We start from the raw sequence: 25,301 nt of genomic DNA, 5'->3' as shown, positions 1-25,301 counted from the left end.
TCTGTTCTCAAAACCACTCATTTCTTGAGATCTATGCTGCTGAATTATTAGCCCAGGTTTTTAATTTTGATGCTGCTATCTTATTCTTTTACTTCTACTTCTGTTTTATTTTGTCTTATGATTATGCAAGCTATCTTTCATGGGCTAAGCCTTAAAAGACAACCTATATATAAATATGCATTTAGTGTTGCTTACAAAAGAAAGTAAAACTGGAATGAACTGTAAGATGCAGTCATCCAGCCAAGCAATGAAGCCATATGCTGAACATCTTCTAAAGGAATTCTTCCCAATGTGATGCCCTCCAGATACTTTGACTAAAGTTCCCACTGTCTGACACTGAACTTGCTGGCTAGGATTGATGGGGTTTGGCTACCAGTTCAAAGGCTACCAGTACCTAAGTCTACCAGACATTCCTCAGTCTACTCCTTATTCATAGAAAGGAACAATCAGACCAGACAGGAATGACCAGCTGTCTATATAACCCAAATATAAGCCATAAAACAAAGCCGTTGGTTCTTTAAAAAAATCTTGCTACTAGAAAGCATAACTTCTTTCATGAAAAGGCTTGTGGTAATAGATAATCTCAAAGACAATAACCAGTATCTCCCATTACTGAAGCACAAATATGGAAGAACAATGCAGGACATACATTTAGATGCAGTATCTGTAGGGCCACGGCAAAATAGGATTCAACATGAAATATCAGTGTGCCCTTCACCCCCCAAAATGGCATTCCTAAGCTCACTCTTAGATATTCCAATACGGAAAGGGCTTCCCAGAGTATAGGAAGTTTGAAAAATGTTACATAACTCAACAGACAGAATTTCCTGGGCACAAAGTTTTAAAAACAAAATACCACAGCACTACAACAATCCTGTAACAATTATTGCAACAATCCTGTAAAAGTTGCAAGTATTGTTATTCACACAGCAGATACATATTAGAGAGATGCAGAGATGGGGAGAGTGTGGCCTGAGCTACCCAGTGTATTAATAACTGAATGGGAATTTCAACTGTGGACTTCAAATGCACAGGTCATACACACATAAAATCAAGCTAAGAATGCATAAGCTTATGTGAAACAAGAAAGGGAGAAAGGGGTAGGGAGTGATGTCACGACTTCAGGAAAAAAAAAGGCCCAGGTTCTGCATGTTCTTCACATACAGCTTATTTTAACAGACACAATTAGGACAGACTGATGGATGGTGACAGGAAGGGCTACTGAAGAGCAGGTCAGTACGAGAAAGATGGATACAGAAAGAAAAGAGGAGAGAGCACCGGACCTTGGCTGTCCCTTGGATGAGAGAAAAAACACACTATGCGGATGGGAAAGACGGACACAAAACATAGTTTGTGGGGCACAAGGAAGCTAACCAGTTGTGCGGAAAGATTAGGAGATCTGTTTTGCAATATTTGGATAAAGCACCATGAAGAATTGCCACATGTGAAACACTGCTTTAAAATGGAAAGCAGAAGAAATTTAATACCTGAAGAGTAGAAAAAAAAGTCAGTTGGCTATGTAGCAATGTTAAAATTGACTGGTCATGTAGAAAGGTAAGTGGTCAAAGACATTAATGATAGGTGGAAATTGTATGGCACGCAACTTCTTTTTAATGGGGATAACAACAGTGGAAAATCCTTGGTGTTTGTAATCTTTACTTGTATTCTTATTTTCTTCTTTTTAAACTTGATTGTTTTAAAATAAAATAAAAGGGTGGGGGAGAACTACCATATGAAATAAGGGGACTAGTAAAAGTGTGGTGCTTTTGGACTGGAAATGACAAAAGAAATACAGACACACAAACACACACAAATGAAGTTACTTTTCCAATACATATATGATCTTGAAAATATAAAACAGGCTCTTATATGAAGAGCACTTGAGAAGCTGTTGTCACACTTGGCAGTTAGACAATGGTGGTAGGTAGATTATCCTGCTTTTTAAAAATTCAGCATCTTCAGGGTAGTTTACAATAACCAATAGAAAACAGCAGTGCTAAATGCAATAACAGAGGGTAGAGGGTCAGAGATTTAAAGTCTGTGAAAATAAAGAGCTCTAATACACCTAAGTGAAGGTGCCAGATAAGCATTCCTGGGAAGAGTCCAGCAAATGGGAACAACACCCCAAATGCCTCGTTTCAGATGGTGTGGCGTGCAGAGGAACACCTCTGAAGAGGGTATCCATGCATGCGCGGGTCCATTCTAAACTAGCAGCAGCCAGCTTCTTCAGTCAGGCAAAGCTGTGCACCACCACCACACCCAATCCAAACTGGTTCGGTCTTCAACTCTTTCATCCTTCCCCTTCTCCCACATGCAATGCTGTTGCGACAGGCTGGACCAAAAAGCACGGACCACTGCTGGTTTAGACTAACTCTAATGCTTCTGCCTAAAGCCTCTGCCAAAATCCTGCAGACAGCTCTGACTTATTCTATACTGGGACAACAAGGGATTACAAGAAGCATTACAGCCTCTGCTATATGTACCTTTAAGAATATCTGAAAGCAATAGCTTTCAACATAGCTATTGCTTTCTCTTTGGGATGTACTACTTCAAAAATGCATAAACTATCTATGAGTAACACGATGAGATGAGAACCATGATGAGTTAGCAATAAATACAGCTGAGCAACTTTCCCTAGAACATTCCACACCAATGGCCTTCAGTCCTTTTCATCTCAACGTCAAAAAAGCATCAAATGTGTACAGCTGAAACTAAGCACCACAACTTGTGTTTAGCATTTCTCTTCCCCTTTTTCTTTTCCTGTCTGTTCCCAGATGCTTCCCAAGCTAGCTTTCCGACAAAGTCAACAATACTTTCCAAGAGCTATGCAGAAAAGCCTAGGTTTATTGAAACTGATGGACATGTGCAGTACCCATCTGAGCAGTCATTCAACTGTCAAGGCAGAAATTATAAGCATTAGGAATGCCAGGTTCACCTTATATTATTAGAACACGTTCCTTTGCCTACAGAGAAAAGCATATGGCTATGAAAAATAAGGCCCACAGGGAAGAGAGGAAGCAGCAGAACAATCCATTCAGCTGTCAGCCTGCACCAAACTCAACATCAAAATAGTGGAAGTCACATTGATAGCGGAAGTCACATTGATCATAAGGACTGCACTGGGCATTGTCCAAATGAATTCCCATTTCCCTGCTGCAATACTGCAGGAAGACATGTACAAAGAATTCTACCAAAAAATAAGTCACATGTGCTTCAGTGTAACTTGGTTTAACTTAACCCACAGAAGTGACTTGAAGGATTCAGGAGGAAAGGAAACCTTTTTGTATATTTATAAAGCTGCAAATAAGCCAAGAATGGGTTATCATAAGAAGCACAGAATATGGAACAAGAGCAGAAAAATGTGTGGAAGTAAGTTGAATCCTATTCTCATTACCACACAAGATGATAGTCAAACTGAGTCAATTGGCTGGTTCCAGTATTGCAACCTGTTAGCTTTAAGACAGCAATTCATTCACTGTTTACTGAGGCTGTTGCTGTTGCTAGTCACAAAGTCGCATCTGACCCATCGCGACCCCATGGACAACATTCCTCCAGGCCTTCCTGTCCTCCACCATCCCCCGGAGTCCACTTAAGCTCACGCCGACTGCTTCAGTGACCCCATCTAGCTCTGCTGCCCCCTTCTTCTTTTGCCATCTTCTATTGTTCCTAGCATTAGGCTCTTCTCCAGGGAGTCCTTCCTTCTCATTAGGTGGCCAAAGCACTTGATTTTCATCTTCAGTATCTGGCCTGCTAAAGAGCAGTCAGGATTGAACTCCTCTAAGACTGACTGGTTACAACTGTTACAAAGATTACAACTAAGCTATAGCAGATGAGTTTGAGTTAGTACGTAAAACCTTATTAGGCAGCATGTTGTTATCTAAATTGCAAGAGAAGTGGATTTATACCAGCGTCAGTAGTTGAAGGGAAGTGCTTCATGGTTTTCCCACATTAGCAGCTCCCAGTGCTATTGGTTTGAACAAACTTAGAAATGTATTTTGTTTACTAATATACATTCTTCATATCAATTACATACACGCTTTTCAATCTTGTATGCATGGCTGTTTGGGAAGAGATGATAAAAAGGTAACTTCCTCCCCGACCTACAGAAGACAGCACATAAGTGACCAATTACTTACCCAGGTCTTGTGATTTGCTTAGATCACTTTTTTAAAAGAATATTTTTTCAAGGAAAGAAATGTGCTGCATCTAAGCATGAGCCACCAGCCAACACAGCTGACCATTTATTTTCAGTTGCAGCATTTCCTGTCTTGATTTCAGGAACTCAAATGAGAAGAGATAATAGGTTTGCCTGGAGGGTTGATATGTTGGACCATCATGGCAATCAATACAATGAATGTACATTGTTAACTGAAGTAAGAAACTCGAAAGCAGACAACCAACAGTGCTCCAATTGTACATGATTTAGCATGCTGTTAGCATTGCCTCAAAGTTCTACATTTTCCTCCCATAAAACAGAAAGCCAGTATCTTTTTTAAAAAGTCTGTTAGAAGTCTTGCTTGCATTCCCAGTGGAATTACACACAGTTAAGGGGCATAATGGGAAGAGGAGGAAGAGAAGAAAAAAGGAAGGAAATGGTCTCACCTGGTTTCTTCATCTGTGCTCTGCAGGGAAACACATACACAAAGAAAAAAAATGTTGGGAGCAGCACTGAAAAACATTGATTTTCATGCTTAGAGTGAATAAGTAATATATGACAGGTATGCATAGGGCCTGCTGTCTAATGATGAAAGAGACGCTCTACTCTGCCAACAGAGGTCATCATCATTACATTCCAAGCTGCAGGCTGCACTTGACCAGGAGGGCACAAAGAACAGCCCATTTATTACACTAGGCTTGCAGCAGTAATAACAGTCTCTCCAAAAATGATCATCTCAGCTCTCATCAGTTAAGCACACTTTAGCCCTTCACGCCAGATTCTCAGGTCATTCTTGCAGGACGGATGCCATTTGTTGAAGTAACACCTTCTCAGCCTTGACCATACCAACAGGTTTGGTCTTTGGCTACTGCTTGGGGAAGCAGATGGTACCTAACTGAGTACTGGTATCTAATGGTTCAGATAAGAACTTTGTCTACATGAGGTGGTTCTCAAATGGTAAGTGCTAGCAATCCCAAGCACATTGGGCCAGGTCCTCACTGCTTTCACAGAAGCATGTGAGCTGAATTGACACACAAGTGTTAAAATGCTGTGGCAAAAAGATACTAGCCCAGGGTTCATTAAAACTCCTTATTCTAAGCAGAGCCTTGAGGACATTTTATCTCACATTTTGAAAGAGAGGAAAGGGCACTGCAATAATCAGTTCTATGTAAATACCACTGTGGAGTTACACAAGTAACATTTCCTCTTTCACAAAGAAAAGGGCAAAACTGAGCAAGCTTTGATATCTGTTTGCTTTGAGCTTCTGATAAGGAAAAGATGCACAATATAAACTTCAGTTAATACTGAAATTTAATCAGATTTATCTAGACAAGAATGCATTATTTGTGATGCTGTGAAACAAATATATATATTAACTCATCTGTGCTTTCTCAAATTTACTTTCTATAAAAAACTGGTGTTAAAGACAATCTTAGACAAATTTTATATATATCGCACAGGAAATTCAAAGCCTAAAATTCAGTAGATCCAACGTATGTTTGGCAAGTGGAATGTCTCTGGTTCAATCCTTGAGCAATCATAACCAAGCTTGAGAAAATTGCCTTTTTTTGCCAGAGACCTTTAAAAGCCACTCAGAGTAGATCATTCTGGCTTAGGTAAACCATCCTGTTTAAGGCAGCCTAATATGTACATTGTTGTTGTGCATAGAATCCCACATAAAACAAATGTTCCAGCACCTTTCCTGCTCACTCTGGTTACAGAACAAGTTTGGCAAATACATTACCTACAAAGAATATATTTGCCAATCCTATTTTGTTCTCTCTTCCATTCCTTTCATGAACATCCATTATTCAGAAAAGAAATGGGCCACATAGATAAAACAGGTTCAAATATATTATTTCAGTTCTGGAAGAATATTAATAGGAGATTCACATTAATAAAGAACAAAGTGTACTACAAAATACATTTAAGGATGAATTTATTAATCTATCAACCATTTCTCAACATGTGGCTTCTGTTCCCATCTAGCGCTTTCTCAAATTATAGTGTAACTCTTCTATATATTGGCTTTAGCATGGAATCCACAGCAGACAAGCTACCAAGAATCATTACTTAGTATTTTACTTCAAGACAAAATTAAATACAACCTACACAAGAACTAGCTTATAAAATGTACTAGTATGCTATATTCACTTCTAGTCTAGGTGGCCTTAAAGGGTATTACAGGAAACAGGTGGATATGAGATGCTGGCAAGGAGCAAGAAGTCATTAATTTTATGCTTATGACTATTTAGGAACACATGGGTGAATACCAAATGTTAGACTAAATGGCCTACGATGAAATCCAGCAAAACTATTCTTATATTGTTATGTATTGAATGGCACAGGAAGTATTACATTTCCATAGCTTCATCTTACCCATTTGATCATCCATTACATTTGCTTCCTATTGGTTGGGAAACATGTGGTCAAATAACACGCTCACATAAAAACCAGAGGGCCACAACTCTCTTCATTCTTCACTAATGGCCAAGCTGGAGTTCTTGAGAGGAGTAGTACAAAATCCACATAGCCCTATATCCCTCCACACACACACACACACACACACACACACACACACACACACTAAACACTCAAAGTCTGAAAACAATAACTGAGTGTGCTGGCATGGTATTATGGAAACCTCAACAGATGAACATTTCCCCTTTAATTTGCATCTGTCTCCATTTGATGTGCAGTTGAAAACCCACTGGTCACTTGGCTGGATGAGAGAGATAACCAAACGATTCTGGATGCATAAACCCCAAGGTAGTGTGGTTGCCTATACGGGCTCTGGGTCATAAAGGGGAACACAGAAAGATAAGATATCAAAGCTGAACGCTCATTTCTGGAACTGCTGAACTGCCACCTGAGAGCCAAATGAGGAATACAGTGGTACCTTGGCGAACTTAATCCATTCTAGGACTCTGGTTGTGACCCAAATTGGTCATGAGCCAAGTTACATTTCCCCATAAGGGTCAATGTAAATAAGCTTAATCTGTTCTGTAACTATTTTTTTAATCAGAAAAATGTAAAGCAAAGTGACAAAGAACAACAAAGATCGCAGCCATCTCCCCGCCCCCTCAACACGACCACGATTGTGCTCCTCATCCCTGCACGCACCCGTCATCCCGGCGTGCTGGGGGGAGGGGGGACAGACAGGTGCGATTGCAGGCACACTCGGGGGGAGAGGGAGAGATGGGCGCAATCATGCTGGGGGGGGGGGGAGATGGCCGAGATCGCAGTTGCACTCCTGCAGGAAAGATGGGAGCAATAACAGGCACGCTTGTTAGGAAAGGAAAGACAGGCACGATCTCGGACATCTCCCCCACAGCCCCAGCATGATCGCGGCCATCTCCCCACTTGGGTGGGTGGAGAGATGGTCGCGATTGCAGTCGTCACCCAATGTGCAGTTCATGACCTAAGTCAAAATTTTTATGAAATTTTTGTTCGCAACCTGATTTGGTCATGAACTGAGGCGTTCATGAGCCAAGGTACCACTGTACACAGATTTTTAAAAGGAAGAGAATGGATGAGAGTATTTTAAAAATATCCAGCGGTGCCCACTCCCATATCCTCAACATGGCACTCTGGCATATACCCCACAGTGCTAGCACAGGGCCACAGATACATTTAAGGCGGCTACTTTTTTCTGTGGCTACAAGGAAGATTTCTGAGCAGGCTGTTAACTTTTAGAAGATGGGTAATGGGACAGTCTGGCTCAGTTATCACCGCCACCTGCAATGTTGGGTGACTGGCTGCAGCTTGGCCATTGCTCTTTCTAAAACCTCAGTCTCCACTTCCAAAGAACTCCTGCCTTAGATCCCACCTCTGGCCTGTTTCCACACCCCACTGGCTATTCATGTGGATGGCAGCAGGAAGGAAAATAATGGCCTAGGCTACACATTGATATGGCATGAAGGAGAATGGCTTTAGAAGGATCTGGATAAATAGCTGGTCATAATTAATTGACCTAAGATCTCTATGGGAAACCAAGCAGTTTATTTTCTATAAAACAAAAAGCAACCCTAAACAGCTTGGGTCCTGGATACCTGAAGGAGCACCTTCTTCCCTATGTGCCCTCTCACCCCTTGAGATCTGAGGCAGAGGTGCTCTTCTGGGAGCCCTCCTTCAAATAGATTAGGAAGGTGGCTACCCAGAGGAGGGACTTCTCTGTGGTGGAACCCTGACTGTGGAACAAGTTCCCCAGAGAGGCTCGTCTGGCACCAACACTCCTTTCCTTTTGGCACCAGGTGAAAACCTTTTTATTTTCCCACTATTTTAATTGCCAATTTATCTCAATCTGTGGTTTTACATTTAGTATTGGATGTGTGATACTCTTATTTTTTTATCTTATTTTACTGTTGTTATTATGAACCATCCCAAGATGTCTGGGATGGCATGATATACAAAAGTTTTAAATAAATAAACAAACAAATAACTAAATGTCACATTAGAAGAATAGCTTGTTGTTTGGAAGCATTGACTACCTCTGTTCAGCTTGTGGCCTTGGGCACTTCACTTTCCAACATTAGCCATTTCATGTTTAAAGATGACTTTGGGAGAAGCTCCTCTTCTTTAAAATGAGTGTTCACTGGATAGTCTTCTGCATGCATAATTCCTTGAATATAAAATAAATGCTACATGTGGCTTGCCTCAGTTTCTTGATGCGGGCACATCATGGTCAGTATGCATTCTGACTACTGTGCCGTTTAAGTTTGGACAACACTGATCTATGGGAATCCATTATGGTGCATGGGTGGAATTTGCTGGGTGAGGAAGTATGTGCCAGAAAACAAAGTAGCTATACATGTTAGACGAAAAGAGCTGTTTTTTCTGGGCTCTTCCCCCTGATCCATCAAAGATTGGGGTGTCTTGGTAGGGTGGCTGAGTCTTGCAGCACTCACTATATTCTGAAATTACCTACTGCCAATGCTCAATCTTTCTCCATTGCATTTATATACTGAGCCCTGCAAGACAAATGAAGCCTGGAAACATTTCTGGCTACTGGGGATATTTGAGTACGGGTCAAAATCTTTCTCTTCTCATGATGAGTAAGGGGTGGGGGGGAATTCATATAGAATGACCACTACAGAGAGTTTCCTTCTCAAACACAGAAAGAAGCTATAAAACAGAGTGAATAAAGTTTCTGACAATGAAAAAAAGCTGTGATATAAAGAGATCAACCACCTTTCCATACAGCTAGCAAAAGCTCCCACAGTTCCTTTCTAAGACAAGTCAATCAAAAGTTGTTGAACAGACTCAATCTGTGCTCAGAACAAAAACGCTAGTAAATTCAATGCAAGCTCTTTCTTAACCTGGTTTCTTGAAGTCATCACTGGTATAACTTCTAGAAAGTGAATGAAGTTTCACCAAGGTTATATCTTTGTTCAAGAAGTTGGAATGCAGTCTTAGATTGGGAATAAAAGCAAAAATAAACCTTTTAACTAGCAAGCCTGAGTTGTCAATAGGGAGGCCACAAATCAAAATGAAACAAAATAAGCACAAACCAAGAAATTTTTCTCATCCTTCTTGTCTAGCACAGTAGGAACTTTTACCTAACATTATCCTGCAAATAATAATATTTAGACATGTGATGACAGTTTGTATTAGCAACTTAAAACAGATATGCTAGCAAGATGTCTATGTACAGCAACAAGGGCAACAGATAGCCAAGACTTTGCCTTAGAGTAGAATTGTGTTTGTTTTTGTGACCAAAACAATGGTTGGGGTGAAAACCTATGCATTTTTAAATAGGAAAAAGCCCCCCACCCCCAAGTCTGGTATTCCCACCAGTATAGAGGCTGGGGAATGTCAAGAGCTGCAGGACTTTTTCTTATCTAAACAAGCACAGGGTTGCATCTTAATTGGGTGATTTTAGATTCTTGGGGGGGGGTCCCTCTTGTTTAATCTGCATTATTTCAAATATTTCAAAAGGTGGTATGCAAGCTATGATGTATCTGAAGTTTCTTCTGCTCATTCTGAGTGGGAACCTGGACTTCTTGCTCAAACCTTCCACACGCAAAGCAATGGACTCAAACCTTGCAGGATGTATTCCTGCTTCCCCAAGTTAGTATTATTACTTTACATTTATATCCTGCCTTTTGTACTGCTTTGGGTTCCTCACAAGAGTTCCTCTTCTCTGCTTTGGGTTCCTCTTCTACTCCAAGAACTATGTGAGGTAGGTTCAGCTCAGAATTGAATGACTAGCCCAAAGTCACCCACTGAGTTCATGGTCGAGTGGGGAATAGAACCCAGATCTCCTGAGTAGCCTTGTCCAATGTTCTAAGCACCACACCAGCTCCCACAATTCCAAAGTGATACGCTGTTGCATCTCTGTGCAGTAGCTGTGTCATCAGCTGTTCACTCCCATGTTCTCATATTCACCCATATTAGTGGGATACTCCCTACAAAGAAGTAAAAACTGCAAACAGGAAGAACATGGAATGGAACTCTTTTTTTGTGCCCTGTTTGTGATCATCCTAAAGCATCTACTTGACTACTTTAGAAATCAGAATTCTTGACTAGTTAAATCCTTGGTCAAACCCAGCAAGCCTTTTAAAAATCTTATTCTTGTGTGTGGGGTTTCCCCCCATTGCAGTAAATCTACCTTGGACCAGTCTCTATATAAGTCCAATAATGTATTCATCTGCCCCTTTCTCTCTGCAGACTTATTAGCCATCATTATTTACCTGTTCTCTTTTCCTGCAAGTGAGTGGACTGTATCTGTGGCATTTTTTCCTCACCCTTTTCAGCTGTAATCTTGCAAACATATCTGCAAACATACGGGAATCAACTCTAATGGTTAAAAGGTGCTTCAGAGACATCCCTGAAAAGGGGGTCCCACACAATGGATGCATTCCCACATCATGGCAGAGAAAGCAACGCATTGGGGCTCACTTTTCCCACTGTGTGTGCTGGCAAAATTGGCTTAGTTATCCTCACCAGCTGGACTGACCACCAACAAGCCTGCTCCCTACAGCATCTTGCCGAGAGTCTCATGACAGGATAAGCAACAGTAAGCAGGGTGCCCATGAATGTCATGCAAAAACAACACTCACAGGCATGTGGCTTTCTGTGATGGTCCCTTGGGACTAAATTAACCACCAGTGGTTTGTTGGAGGGCCCAGACAACCCACAAATGGCCCATAATTTGTGTTATGGTTATTCAAGAGACTATTTATTTATTCATGCACATATTTCTATGCCACCTATAGCTGCCAAAAGGCCTTCCTAGGTGGCTTACAGCATATTAAAACCTATTGAAATCATTAAAAACCTATTGAAACCTATTAAAACATCAATATAACAATAATATAAAGGCCACCAGCATTCACAGAAATAATAATAGTAGTAGTAGTAGTTGTTGTTGTGTATGTCTTTGCCTGGCTCTGAAAAGAAAGACTGTGCCATACAAATTTCTTAGGGAAATTCCAGAAATGGGGAATAGCAGAACTGCATATTCAAACAACCCATGGTCCCAGATTTGCATGCCATAGCAAACCATGGCAAGCAAGGATGCCTGTGGATTCCTTGTAAAAAGAGCACTCAGCATTACATGACAGCCCACAAATTAAGCCACAATGGGCTATTGTGTCATGTGTTCCAGGTCACTGTCAGAATGCAGCCTTTTGGAGCTCGATTGGTATGACTGGCTCCTTAATCATAGAAACAGAGCGAGTCAGAAGGGGCCTCCTGGACTATCTAGGCTGACTCCTGGCTCCAGCTGGCTCCGCTCTTGACATGTCCACCATGTGTACATTCAGCCTATCCTTAAACACCCTCACTGATGGGGCTTCAACCACCTTGCATGGAAGCCCATTCCATACCCTCGGGGTCCTAACTGTCAGGAAGTACTTCCTGGCATCCACCTTGAATCTTAGTTCCCTGAGCTTTGCCCGATTGGAACACATCCTACCCTTCTCTGTAGGGAAAAAAGGTCACAGCCCTCCTCCACGTGACACCTCTTCACATACCTATATGTTGCTAACAGGCCCCCCTCTGAGTCTCCTCAAGGCTGAAAAGACCCAGTTCCTTCAGTCACTCCTCATATGGCTTAATCTGCAAACCAGCTACCATCCTTGTGGCCCTTCACTGCACTGATTCCAACCTTCCTATATCCCTCTTGTAATGAGGGGCCCAGAAATTAACACAGTACTCCAGCTGTGGGAGCACCAGAGTCATATAGAGTAGCAGTAATACCTCTCTTGATCTAGAAGCCACGCATCTGGCTATGCAACCAAGGGTGGCATTTGCCCTCTTGACCGCTGTGTCACACTGCTGACTCATGTTTATCCTTCAGTCGACCAGTACCCAGAGATCCTTTTCACAAGTTCACACTTGTCACCTAACCGGTACTTATGACACTCATTCCTATGTCTCAAGTGCAAGACTTTGCACTTATGTGCATTGAACACCATTCTGTTGTCTCTGGCACACTTCCATAGTCTGTCCAGATCCTTTTGGATCCAGAGTACCTGCTCCTCAGTTGTGGCCACTGAATCCATTTTAGTAAAATCTGCGAATCTGATCAGTGGACAGGTCACCTCTTCTTCCATGTCACTGATGAAAAGACTGAACAGGATTGGTCCCAGGAGAGAGCCCTCGGGGGCCCCACTCGTCACTGACTGCCATCCCGATGTTTCCCCACTAATAGTTACCCTAATCCATCAGTCATAGCAATTAATATTTTGCCATTTATGTGAAAGCTTATGGGGGACAGGGAGGGAGAAAGCACACACACAAATTTGGAGAGAGATTAAGTTTATAAATGTTTGTATTCAAATACAAGAAGCTGCCAAGTCAGGATGGAATCATCAAATTGTTTTGTACTAAAATGGAGTATGGACCCAGTGGGCATATTAAAATATGTTTAAACAGTTGAAGCTCAATAGGATATGGCTATTGCAAGATGCAAAATGTTTTTCTATATAGGAAATGTTTTTTCTATATGTAAAAGAAAAAAAAATGTCAGTTAACTACAAAGCTTAATAGCAACAAACTCTTCCACGGAATAAAAGTGGAATACCAAGCCAAACAATGAAGTAGCATACTGAGAACAGATTTCAATTTTCTTCTCTTCTAACTAAAACTCTGATTATTATCTTCAGATGGCAAAATAAAAATCAGTGAGGCAGTCAAAAGGATTTAATAATATGCAACTTTAACTGTGCTTGCATAGACAGACTGGGTAAATGTCCATCTAGAACACAAATTCCAAGATAGAATAAACGTTAGCACTTCAGAATAATTAGTCATGGAGGTAACTAGAAGAAAGAAAATCAGGAGCTAAATCTTAGTGGTGCCCTGCGACTTGTGTGAGATGCAAACTTTGTTAAACTTCATGGCATCATGATTACAATGATTACAGAAGTAGGAAGTTGCCTAGACAGTCCAACATATATGTAGCACTGAGGGTGGGGTGGGATGGAGAAGGAAATTTCCCAATCCCTGGCATAGTTACTTAAAAGAACGGTGCTGGTCAAACATTTTCCCAGTCCAAAATTTACCTTGCATTTCTATGTTCTCCTCCAAAATGTTTTCCCTTGGTTGCTGTTGTTCATTTGATTTCAAACAAGCACACTTTTTGTAGACCCTTTACAAAAGCTTCAAAGCTTGCAGTAATTCAGTGAAAGCTGCATATTCTGTGTTTCATATTACCAGGTCAGAACAGGAATTGAAAAATAAGATGGCCAATATAATTATGCCTTTTGTAAAATTTAAGATGCAGCCACATTTGGAATCTGGCATGCGATTCTGGTTGCTCAAGTCTCAAAAAGGATAAAACAGAGCTGGAACAGGTAGAAGGCAACCCTAATGATTAAGGGGCTTTTAGCATTCTGAAAGGCTAAATGTTGATGTATTCTGGCCCAGAAGAAAGATTACAAGAGGGAGGAGGGAGTTTATAAAATTATGAATTGTATCGGAAAAAGAATATTTTAGTTCATTGCTGATAATGCTAAAACTTGAGGTTACCCAATTAAATTGATTGGCAGTAGAGTCAGAATAGATAAAAGAGAAGTACTGCTTCACATGAGTCCATAATTGTGTATGGAATTTGCTGTCTTGAAGATCAGTTTTTCTAAAAATTAATTACACATGAGGACAGGTCTATCAACTACTATAAGCCATGATAAGACACAAACAACATGCTTAGCTGCTAGGAAGAAAACACTTTAGTGAGGACTCTCACTTTATGTCCTGCAGGTGACCTGGACAGGGATTACATGGACTCTAGTCTAAAACAAAGGCTTTCTTACATTTGGCCTCAAAATGACCTGAATGCTATTTTTATTGCCACATGTCTTCTTATAATTAAGTAGGTGCTTACTAAGTGTCTTGGTTTTGCTGCCAGCTTCTTTGTGTAAAAAAAATAAAACCAAAACCAAGGAGCAGTAGTTTGGATTCATTTTGTGTGGCTAACTTGTCTGACCAACTACAAAATTAAAAGGCAAAATTTAACAGGCATTCTGCTGATATCTATTTCACTATCTGATACTGTTTTATACAATGGAAGAAGAATGCAGATTCTTGATCCAACTTGTATGTGGCAGTGACCAAAATAACTGCCAAAGAAAATTCCTAACAGTCTGAAAGAGGTAATAAAAGATACAGACCTCTTCTAGGGAAACAGAGAGAACCATCTCTGTCTCTTGAAAAGAAGAGGTAATGCTATATCAAAAGTGTTTGACCAAAAGAGACAAAGGACGATATGGTGCTCGATATACAGACAGCTGAATACCACACTTTAGCACTGGTGATGGGACAGTGTCCTCTGGTGCAACTGGGGGCAGCAGTCTAGCTTCAGGGTGTGCAGGGCCAGATGTGCAGCAGGCTTAGTTCTGCTACAACATTTGCTGTTGCTTCAGCCTCAATGCATCTTCTGCTACCTAAAGCAACCTCCTCACTCTGCCTAAAACTAGGGCTGGCCCCACACATCAAAGAGGACTTTTTTTTAAGTGCGTGCTTTGTTCCTTCTAAAACTGAACTCAGAGGTTTACAGAATGTAGCTCTTTATATATGCCCTGATACACTTAGTCAGATACAAGATCTTGTTGCAATAAAGCACTATAATCCCACTTTGGGAAGGATGGAAGCCTTTCAAACCATCCAAGTCAACTGGGCATCAGCTAACACCAGACACTTATAATGGGCTATTGCTTACAACTCTGCATATCGCCTTGAAAGTTCAATGAATTTGTGACCACCTCTAAATGCTGACAAGCAATAAAGGAGACTAAACTTCTGCATCCATCATAAAGCTTTACAGCCCCCTGCTGTTATCTGCTTCATATGCTCTCTATTTACCTCAGGCTTGAGCAGAGCTAGCTCATTAAAGGTGTTCAGCTGCCTTGTGAGCTCTGCCATGTCACTCATCAATTTTTCCATGCGAACATCAATTTCAGCCAGAACTTCTGTTGTGTGAGCAGTGGCCAATGCTTCTTGGAGATCCACCAGGTGGAGGGCTCTCCGTTCTTCTTCACAAACCAGACGTCGCACTTTGTCAAACTCTTGCTGAATGCACTGCTTCATGTCACCTTGAGTCACCTGAGATAGAAAAGAATAATGAGCTTTTAGAGAACTGCTGACAAGTTTACTGGAGAGCTACTACCTGAAATAGGGAAAATCTGGAATCTGCTGTGGGCTTTGGAGTGAAATAATAAATACTGAAAAACAAGTAATAAACTACTTGATATTCACATTGGGTCTTTTGAGTGCTGAAGTGATTCATTCCTGATTCTTCATAACCCTGGCATGGAGGGCAGTAACATACTGTAGATCATTATTTGGGGAGAAGGAAGACTAAAGGGAGATTGGCTAAGTGAGTTCAGGCTCTAATCACTATTAAAACCTAAGTATCAGTGTAGCAGAAGCATAACCCCACCTCCCACCCCCAAAAATGGAAGAAGAAGATCACCAAAATTCCAGAGAAGGAGCACAGGAAACGGACATTATACCAGTCGTCAGACAGAAATGGAAATATAGTTGGCAGCAATCAGAAAAAAAAACTAATCTCACTTCCAGAGCTTTGTAAATAGCCAGAAAAAAGTTAAAGTGTTCACAAGAGGACAGGGAAATATTGGCCATGAACTGTGATCCACAAGGTAGGAGCTTGGGGCAAATGTCCGTCTTGCCTAATTGCACAACCTGTCATAGATGGATGGCAAACTCACTGATCCTCCAAGCAGAGAGAAGGATGAGTGCATCTTGATGAGCAAACTTCAAAAATGGATATAAATCAAAGCAGGCTACTTGTCAAATACATGATTAATATACATTTTATCTCAGTTCCAGCTTTGAATAAAATAGAAATCTGACTTATTATTGCGACAGAATGGTTCTACTTTATCATCAGAGTCAGACAGAAGAACACACACATGTGCAATGACAATCTCAAACCAGAAAACAGCAGTAATGCATTCATTTCGCTCACAGCTAATGTTAGCACTTTTTTTAGAAAGTTCTGCTAATCCTAAAGAACATTCAGTTTCCTCTAAACTACAGTCACAAGCTCAGTGCATAAATTCACGCTTCCTAAATAGGTTGGCTTATTTAGAGCTTTCGGAATAAGTTATAGCTTCCTTAACAGTTTAGGTTTGCTTAAGCTTTTTTTTCCCATTTCTCTCTCTGCACCCTAACACATGCTTGTCATCTAGTTGTTATACAAAAGTTCAGGCCACAGATCAACATGGAAAGCTTATCAAGAAAATTTACAGTATAATACTTTGCATGTCTACTCAGAAATAACATTGAGTTCAGTGGAACTTAAGCCAGTAGGTATAGGATTGCCACTTTTGCTAGGAAGAAGAGGCTGGAACACACACTCCCAAGGATGCTGCTTTTTTAGGACAGCAGCAGGGAAGTTAAGTACCTGCTTTCCGAGCACAAAAACGCCTGTCAAAGAAGCAGCAGGCCTGCTTCAAGAATGTGTTAGAAATGAAGCTTCTTCCACTGGATCAGCCAAAACAGCTTCTCCAATTCTGTCTCTATGGCTGTATGATTCTGCAGCAGAGCATGTGAATACAAACTGGCAGCAAGTAACCTATAAAAACTGAAGTTGAAAATCACAGATGGGCACTGTTTTGAACACTGGAAAAATGAGCATGCTCAAAAAAGGAGGGGGACACTGCTTGCAAAGCAGGGTGGTTTTTTTTTTAAACACATCAGTTTAATTGTAGGTGAGAAAATATAAAAATAAAAACTTAAAAAACAACTCTACTAAGAAAAGAGTTGTTCTGAGAAATAGTTAAGGCACTAGATTTTTCTGGCATGAGTTCTGCCAGCGAAGCGCAGAAGCCACATTCTCTCTTCAATTAGCACTGCTGGATTGTGACAAAAAATAAAACAGAGGAAGGTATTATGCTGAGATTCTCCTGGAAACTGCTCAGGAGGCATTCTCTGGAGAAGAAAAAAATCTTGCACGGGTCAAGGGTAGGAAGCGGCAAAAACAGAATGCTGAAACAGCTTGCTTATTTCAGAAGCATTCATCCTATTAGCCAGATATCCTGCCAGGTATAAAGCTAGCCAGCCAGCCAGCCAGATAGCATTTCACCTTCAGAAGGAAGCATTGAAATGATTGTGCAATTTCAAGGACAGATCTAATAATACAGTAAAGGGAAAATGTATGAACAGGCTTTTAAACAGTTAAAAAGGATCCTTGTTTTTCCAAAAATAGTTCAGTTTGGAAAAAGACAACATAATGATGCCATTAAAAAATTCTGTGGTTATTAACAAATAAAAAACTGAGCTCAGCAAATCACTTGCTGAACAGCAAAGTCTACCAGGACTTCTAAAACAGCAACAGGGAGGCAAATATCCTAACCTCTTCAGTAGGGGGCTTCAGAGCTCTGGCACCATGACCATTAGGGCGATGCCTCTAGCAATCATCACCCTGCCATAAGAAGAGTTTGCTGAACATCCCTCAAACTGCTGGGTGGGCAGATGTAGCAAGAAGTGACCCTTAAGGTAACAAGAGCTACAAGTCATGAAGGGCCTTGAAAAAGAAGCAAACAGGACAAATGTGCACATCTCTCCTGATACAGCAGCTACACTGTCTATCAGTCAAAGTTCCCCAGGCAGGGCCCACCATGTGCAATGCACTAAGCAATCCCACACGTTACAGGAGCACAAATCAGCACAGTGAGGTCCACCCTGTCAAAGATGCGACCGAACCACTGCACTAAATGCAGAGAGGACACTGACCAGCAACTATAGCCTGTTACTTGAAGCCCTTTTGGGTCATAATCAAGAATGAGGAAGTAAGAATTAGGAAAAAAAACAAGGAAAGTTGAGGTTCTTCTGAGTGATGCAAATTTGCCAGCTCACAAATGTACCCTTGTGAGTCAGCCTGCTACAGACTGACCTATAAATACTGTTAATAATAACACTGTCTAAGCCATCTCCTGGCTCCATAATGGTTTTTGGATATTTTAGGGCAAGTTATGTTATCTGTTGCTTCGCACTATCTAAGGGAATTCTGAAATGATTTACAGGAAACACAAAATGCAATATATAGTACCTATTAAAATAAAACAAATATACAAAAGTAGATGCTACGGTTCTGACAGGTTAAGTGACCCTGAAGCATTAAATCCTTAATTAAAGCATTTCAGAGTTTTAAACTGCTATGATCGCTTCCAGATAGTCATTTCTTCTCATTTGTGGAGACTGGGTTTGCATAATTGAAGAGATGATGGCCAACAAACAACTCAATGTAAGCACAACTGAGCAACTGTGCTAGTTCCGACCTGCTTGCCTGTACCCAAACCAACCTTGTAAGGCTTAGAGTTAAATCAACTCAGTTTTAACCCATAGGTTATTGTTTGGTAAAAACTCTGGGTTGCTTTAAGTAATCCAGAGTGCCATTTTTACAGGTTTAAAGCTAGGAATGAGTGTTCAAAGCTGTGGTAAGGTACAATTACCCTAAGCATAGGTCCAGACAAAGCTTGCATGGGTTGCTGGGAGGATGAAAACAACTCTCCAACTGCTATATTGTTGGGCTTTTGGTGTGTTGTTTCACCTTTGAAAAAGCCATGCTACCCAGTTCAGATGATGTCAGGATGGGTGATTAAGCATGCAGATATTCTGCATGCCCCTTCGCTTAAACAAGCCACCATCATGCTCATGGGAACCAGGACAGCATGACAAGCACAGAGGCATTGTAGAGTTCCATCATTTATCTAGATTTTTTTAACTACAAGGATATCGAATACTATAAGGTTCTTTTACTTGTTGCCAGTCACACATATGCAGGCACTTGGATAAAGTAGTTTGAAGTGGGTGAAAAAGTTAGAGTTTGTCTCCTTTATGTGCATATGCAGGGGGAGGGGTGTGCACAGTAAAAAAATACACATGGAAGATGTCTATCCTTGAACACAAGCTGATTCCCATTATTTGTTTGGAACACAGGACTTCCTCAGTACAGAACAGTACAGCCTGTAATATGTCACTTTCACGCTTTCACATATTCATTCAATTTTCTGTACAAAACATAAAAGCAAGCACAACAAAGTGGGGGAACACCCTAAGCCAATCCCTTAAAATATAGCGAGACGCCTGTTCTAGTTAAGAGTGGATTCACCACTCATGAATCAAACCAATTTAAAGAATTTCAGATTAGTCATTCACTGACTTCCTAGCCCATCTGTTTATAAAGCAATTGCTTTCCATTAGGAGTGATGCTTCTGACAACTGCTCAGCAGCTCATTAGTGCGCTGTGCATTTGCCTTTTGATGGCGTTCATCAGGGCCAACTTGCCAGGCTATAGATGTGGTTAACGTATAACAGATTCATCTGCGGGGTGGGGGGAGCATCTCTGTGCAGAGAGCCAGATACACTAGAATATGTTCATTTGTTTTGAAAACTGAACAGGTGCTGGAGTTTCCCCATTGTGCTTCAGAATAACTCTTCCTCCAGGTGCTAAGTCTCAAAGAAATCATTTCAGTCAATGAATATGTTCCCCCTGTGCATGAGAAGTATCTCAAGGCAACACTTAAGGTACATTAGGAATAGGTAGCATCTTGCATTACAAATGCAGCCACATTGACTTTGCCAGCCCACCACTAGCTGCTTTCTTCACATCCAATGCCCAGAACTCCATAAATCAGCTGGAGGGAAGCAATTTGGCTTTTAGAAGAATCACAGAGGAAGTGAACATTTGAAAGCAACATAAAAAGTTGGAAAGGCCTTTTGTAGCATACCTTATTTCTGTACAACAGATTGTTAAATTTAAATCTCTCTTCTCCCTACTCAAAAAGTACATCCACTTCATTGGAAAAGTCAGACTTTTTGGCCTCCATAACCAAGTTCCTTTTCTGGTTTTGCTCCTCCCCCCCTTCAAAGAAAAAGCCAAAGAAGCTAATACATCCACACCAGAAAAGAAGATAGTGTAGCTATACTTCCAATAGTTGCAGCATGATAACTGCTAAGTAGAAGCAGATGCCTGACTACAATTCATCTCCAAACTATTCAATCTATTTGAGGTACTCATACAAAACCAGTCCTTGGGGAGTTCTTCTCAGCAAGTTCCACTGAAGTGAATAGGACTTGTACAACATCACTGCTGTATCCCGTAGCAGTGCCATTCAGCACAACAAGGCATGAACAGAAGAACCTACTAGTGAATTATGCCCATGCCCTTATCATTGCACTGTCACAAAAGCCCGTGTGTCTCTGTCCAGATTCAAGTCGACCCATCCCTGTCCTAACAGGTGAGGGAATGGCATTTTCTCTGTGACCGCCTGCTACAAATCAATAGAGTATGGAGGCACACTGGAGAATAACTATGTTGGGGAAAGTACAGACTGAATTACTTAACTATTCAATGCTTCTCCCACAGCACACTCCCTTCTCTCTTGCTTTTCCCTTTTATTGTGTGCAACACACAGGTTGATATATGGCAGGTGGATCAGTGTATTATTTCAGAGTCAAAAATACTGAGTTTTGTTATTAAATCATTCTGGATCTGTTCCCTCTTCTTGCATTTCAAGGTCAAAATACTTTCTTCAATGCAAATAGGCACTTCTGCATAATCTGAAGTATGAGGACAATTGGAAGAATAAAGGTTCTGTCATAAGCAGCTCTCAGTTGCTTTATCTCTATTATCATTGTAAAGTTCTATGAGTAGGTACCAAGGGCTTTTAAATTAAATGTCAAATACAATCTAGCACTGAAAACAAGAAGTGGTGTTGCCCAAGGGGAAAAGGAGCTTGACAAGCCTTGCTCTGTTTGTCAAAAGTGGCATTTGCCTCATAATTATCTGTTTGCACAAATGAATCACCATTTGGCAGAGAATATTGCCGGGGACTTGAAATAGCACAAACCACATAAGAATTAGAAAAAAATAAAATGAGCAAGGAAAGAAAGATCTGGAATTTCTTCATTTTTTTTGAAAAGGCACGAGCTTCTTTGCAAATAAATTAAAAGACTGTGAATATTTTCTTGCAATAATGTTAAGCAATGTGACTTAGCTCTCGTCTTACCATGCTAGCTGAACCATGGCAAATACCCTATGAAGGAATATGCACATGCAGGGATAAAGCTCCGAGAAAAATGTATTAATTCCAAGCATATAACTGACTCATGAAAGAAACACAAGCTGCTTGCAAGCCAGCTAGGTCAATCTCAGAGCTGTGGCTCAGGGTTAGCTTTTTCTAGCCTTTGCTGCTCCTGGAATATTTAGCAATGTTGACATCAGCCATCCTCCTAGCTGCATGCACACACTGCTTTTTGACTTCATGTTGACTCTACCCACTTATTTATATCAACAGCATCTGGCTTCCAGATGCTGTACTACTACATATTGATTTACCTTTGAAGGGTTCTGATTCCTCATGTCACCTATTTTTTCCCAAAAAGAGAAAACATTGTAACATAAGCCTGGTGAACATTTATTTCTTCCTGGCCCCATCTGGACATTGTCATGTACCATATGATTCGAGGTGGTAGTGGTTGTCACATACCATCAAGTCATCTCCAACTGATGGCAACCCAATGAATGTCATGCAAAATGACCTGTCCTTAAAAGGCATGCTCAGTTCTTGTCAACTCAAGGCAGAAGCTTCTTCTATGGACTCAATCCCTCTTATTGTTGGCCTTCTGCTTCTGCCTCCAACTTTCACTAGCATAATAGCATTATTCCCTTCTCCAATGAGTCTTGCCATATCATCATGTGCCTGAAGTAGAATAGATTTAATTTCATCAGTTTTGCTTCCAGGGAAAGTTCTGGCTTGATTTGATCTAGCATTTGCTCATATTTCTGTCAGTCCAGAGTATTCACAACAGTTCCTCCAGCAGCATGTTTTGGATGTATTGATTTTCTTCCTGTCAGCTTTCTTCGCTGTCCAGTTTTCACATCAATTTGTAATGATCAGGTATACAACAGTGTCCTGCTCTCCATGTTTCCAGTGAAACATCAACAGTTCATCATGTCTAGTACTTTCATTACTGTACTTCCAACCTTCACTCTTTTTCTTGATATTTTTTGGCCTTTGAATTGATGATTAAGACAAGTATGCTAAATCTTCACAATTTCAGTTTCTTCATTGGAGAATATAGAGTTGCATAAAAGGCAAGTAGTCATGATTTTTGTTCATGTTCAGCTGCAGTCCTGGTTTTGCACTTTCTTCTTTTACTTTCAGCAACAGTAATTTCAAATCACTGCGGCTTTCTTCCAGTAATAGTCTCATCTGAGTGTCTTTACTGATGTACCATCCACCAATTTTCACTCCTTTCTCTGAACCTAATCCATCTTTTCTTATAATCTATTCTGCATATCGATTGAGCCAAGAGGGGATGAAATACACCTTTGTCTAATGCCTTTGCCTGCAGAAAACCATTCTTTTTCTCCATATGCTGTTGTAACATTAACTTCTTGTCCACAATATTAGTTACACATCAGTCAGTCAAGCACTGAATCACATCCATTTCTTTCATGATCATGCATAGCTTCTCATTATTCACAAAAATTTTGCCATAGTTTCTGAAGAGCAGATTGATCACCTTCTGAAGTTCTTCGGGGTGCTGCAGTAGTCAATGGATATTAACGATATGATCCTGAGGGCCTCTTTAGGTCAGGCATTTCTTGCTCCATATGTGACAACATCTTGAGTATCACTTGCTTGCATGGGAAACTAGTGTATCAGTTCTATAGTCACTGCACTCCCTTGCATCTCCTTTCTTGTGTATTCAGATGTATATTGAATGCTTCCAGGCTGAAAGCCATAGTTTTGTTTTCATAGTTGCTAGCACATTCTTCTTAGGATTTGAAATTATTCAGTTTCAGCAACTTGAAACTTTTATTGGTACCCTATTTACTCCGTGTGCTTTATTTGTCCCAAATGCTTTGGAGCAGCTTTCGCTTCACTTTCTAATATAGCAGGTTGTTCTTCATAAGACTCCTCTTGAATCAGTATGTTATCCTTTTAATTCTTTTGTGTATCTGCTCTTTATTTTCTCCTGGTCAGATACTACATTCCAGTTTGACTTTCTTCCCTAACATCATCTCTGGTTTTAGGCCACAATTCTTCTGGTTCATAGACAACTGAGTTCAGCAATGCAAATTTGTTCTCTTGACTTCAATTTCCTCAGGAATTTATTTTAATTTGTATTTTGGCACTATGCTTTCATTAGTGATCTGTTTTGGTTCCATGTAATATTTTATATTAAGAGTTCATGGTCACTACTACAATCTGCTCCTGGTCTTGATTTCTCCATCTCCTCCTTCCAGTTACAAAGTTTTGCTGATTTCTGTATTGGCTGTCTGGTGATGTGCATGTATACAGTTATCTGAGGTTTCCTGAAGTATGAATTTGCAATACATAGACTGTTGGCTCCACAGGATTATAGGGGTCATTCTCTTGCTTTATTTCTAACCACTAGCCAAATTCTCCCACAACACTGGATTCTACTTTGTGTCCTACTTTTGTCTTCCAGTTATCTTATCAGTATGTCTTATTTGGGTTTGTTATAAATCTGTTCTTGGATGCTTGCATAAAAGTTCTCAAATTCTTCCCCTCAGCATCTGTTCCTGGAGCACAGACTTGAATGGTTATTGCTGTTAGGTTTTCGAAGAATTCTGACTGATATGATTTGCTCAGACTTTGTATAATAGGTGCTTACAGTCTATGCTAGATCTTGCCTTAGTATTAGTGTCACTTCATTTTTTTTCTGGCATTTCCAGAGTAAAACTATTTGTTTTTGTTGTACTGAAAATACCCTATTCCAACGTCAAGTGGTGCATTACTGTGGCAAAATAATACTTTTTCAAGTTTCCTTTTCCTTGTTAAAAGCTGTTTATGTATGCTGCTTCATATTTTATCACTTCTAGGGGTAGACAGCCAATTCATCTGTAACAACATCCCTAAGTACCCTGATCCTGTCCCTTCACCAGACCAATCATGACTGGTTTCATAACTGGCTTCTGAGGGCCCTAATCCCACCCCCACCCCTGGGTCAGTTTAAAGTTCTTCAGATGAAACCCATTAGAGCATTTCCTAAAGTCACTTTCCCCATCCTGGTGAGGTGCACCCTGTCCCTCACCAGAAGGCCACTGGGGCAAACTGGTTGCTGTGGTCAAGGAACCCAAGGCATTCCTTCTGACACCAGGCCCTCAGTCAGTCAGTCATCTCTGCAACCCTCCTCTTCCTGTTTGGCAAGAGCGAGGAGAAGGCCACCTGAATCTTCAGGTCCTTAAGTCTCTTGCCCAGAGCTTTGAAGTCCCAACTGATTGCACCCACCCCTGCCTGGCTGTGTCATTTGTCCCCATGTAGATCACCGGAAGCAGCTGATGACCCCCTTAGGAAGATGCTCTAATCCAGGGGTCTCAAACTCAACTTACCTGGGGGCCGCTGAAAGTAGAGTCTGGGTGAGGCTGGGCCGCATCAAGTATTCCACCACCACGGTGGTGGTGGGCCGCTCATCCCGCGGCCGGCCCGGGCGCCGCCAGCGCTTTGAAGGCCGCAGGGCCCCTTCCTGTGCCCCACCCGTCCCGGCAATTTGAGACCCCTGCTCCAGTCTGTCTGACACATACCAAATGCGTGCACCTGACAGATAGCAGAACTCCCTCGCCCCTAGATCCAGCCTAGATGCTAGGTACCCCTTAGTAAGGAGTCTGATGACAAACATATTTCCATGTACTTTTCTCTCA

At 41.0% G+C, this 25,301-nt stretch overlaps 1 protein-coding gene across 7 annotated transcripts in view; it reads right to left on the bottom strand.

Moving 5' to 3' along the window:
* TRIM44 (tripartite motif containing 44) overlaps positions 1-25,301 on the bottom strand; it is a 127,949-nt gene that overhangs the window by 71,424 nt on the left and 31,224 nt on the right. For all 7 annotated transcript variants that reach the window (XR_006415265.1, XR_006415266.1, XM_044435663.1 and 4 more), the window contains exons 3-4: positions 15,464-15,703; positions 4,603-4,622 (exon numbers count right to left, since the gene is read on the bottom strand). Coding sequence is in view for 5 of the 7 variants with exons in the window: in XM_044435663.1 (XP_044291598.1) it covers positions 4,603-4,622; positions 15,464-15,703 (260 nt within the window). In the remaining 2 variants the exon portion in view is untranslated. The remainder of the gene's footprint in view (positions 1-4,602; positions 4,623-15,463; positions 15,704-25,301) is intronic.

The sequence above is a fragment of the Varanus komodoensis genome, unplaced genomic scaffold (genome assembly GCF_004798865.1).
Source record: "Varanus komodoensis strain SLA01 unplaced genomic scaffold, ASM479886v1 scaffold3, whole genome shotgun sequence".
In the NCBI taxonomy this organism is placed as follows: Eukaryota; Metazoa; Chordata; class Lepidosauria; order Squamata; family Varanidae; genus Varanus; species Varanus komodoensis.
This window is presented reverse-complemented; position numbering and strand designations above follow the sequence as displayed.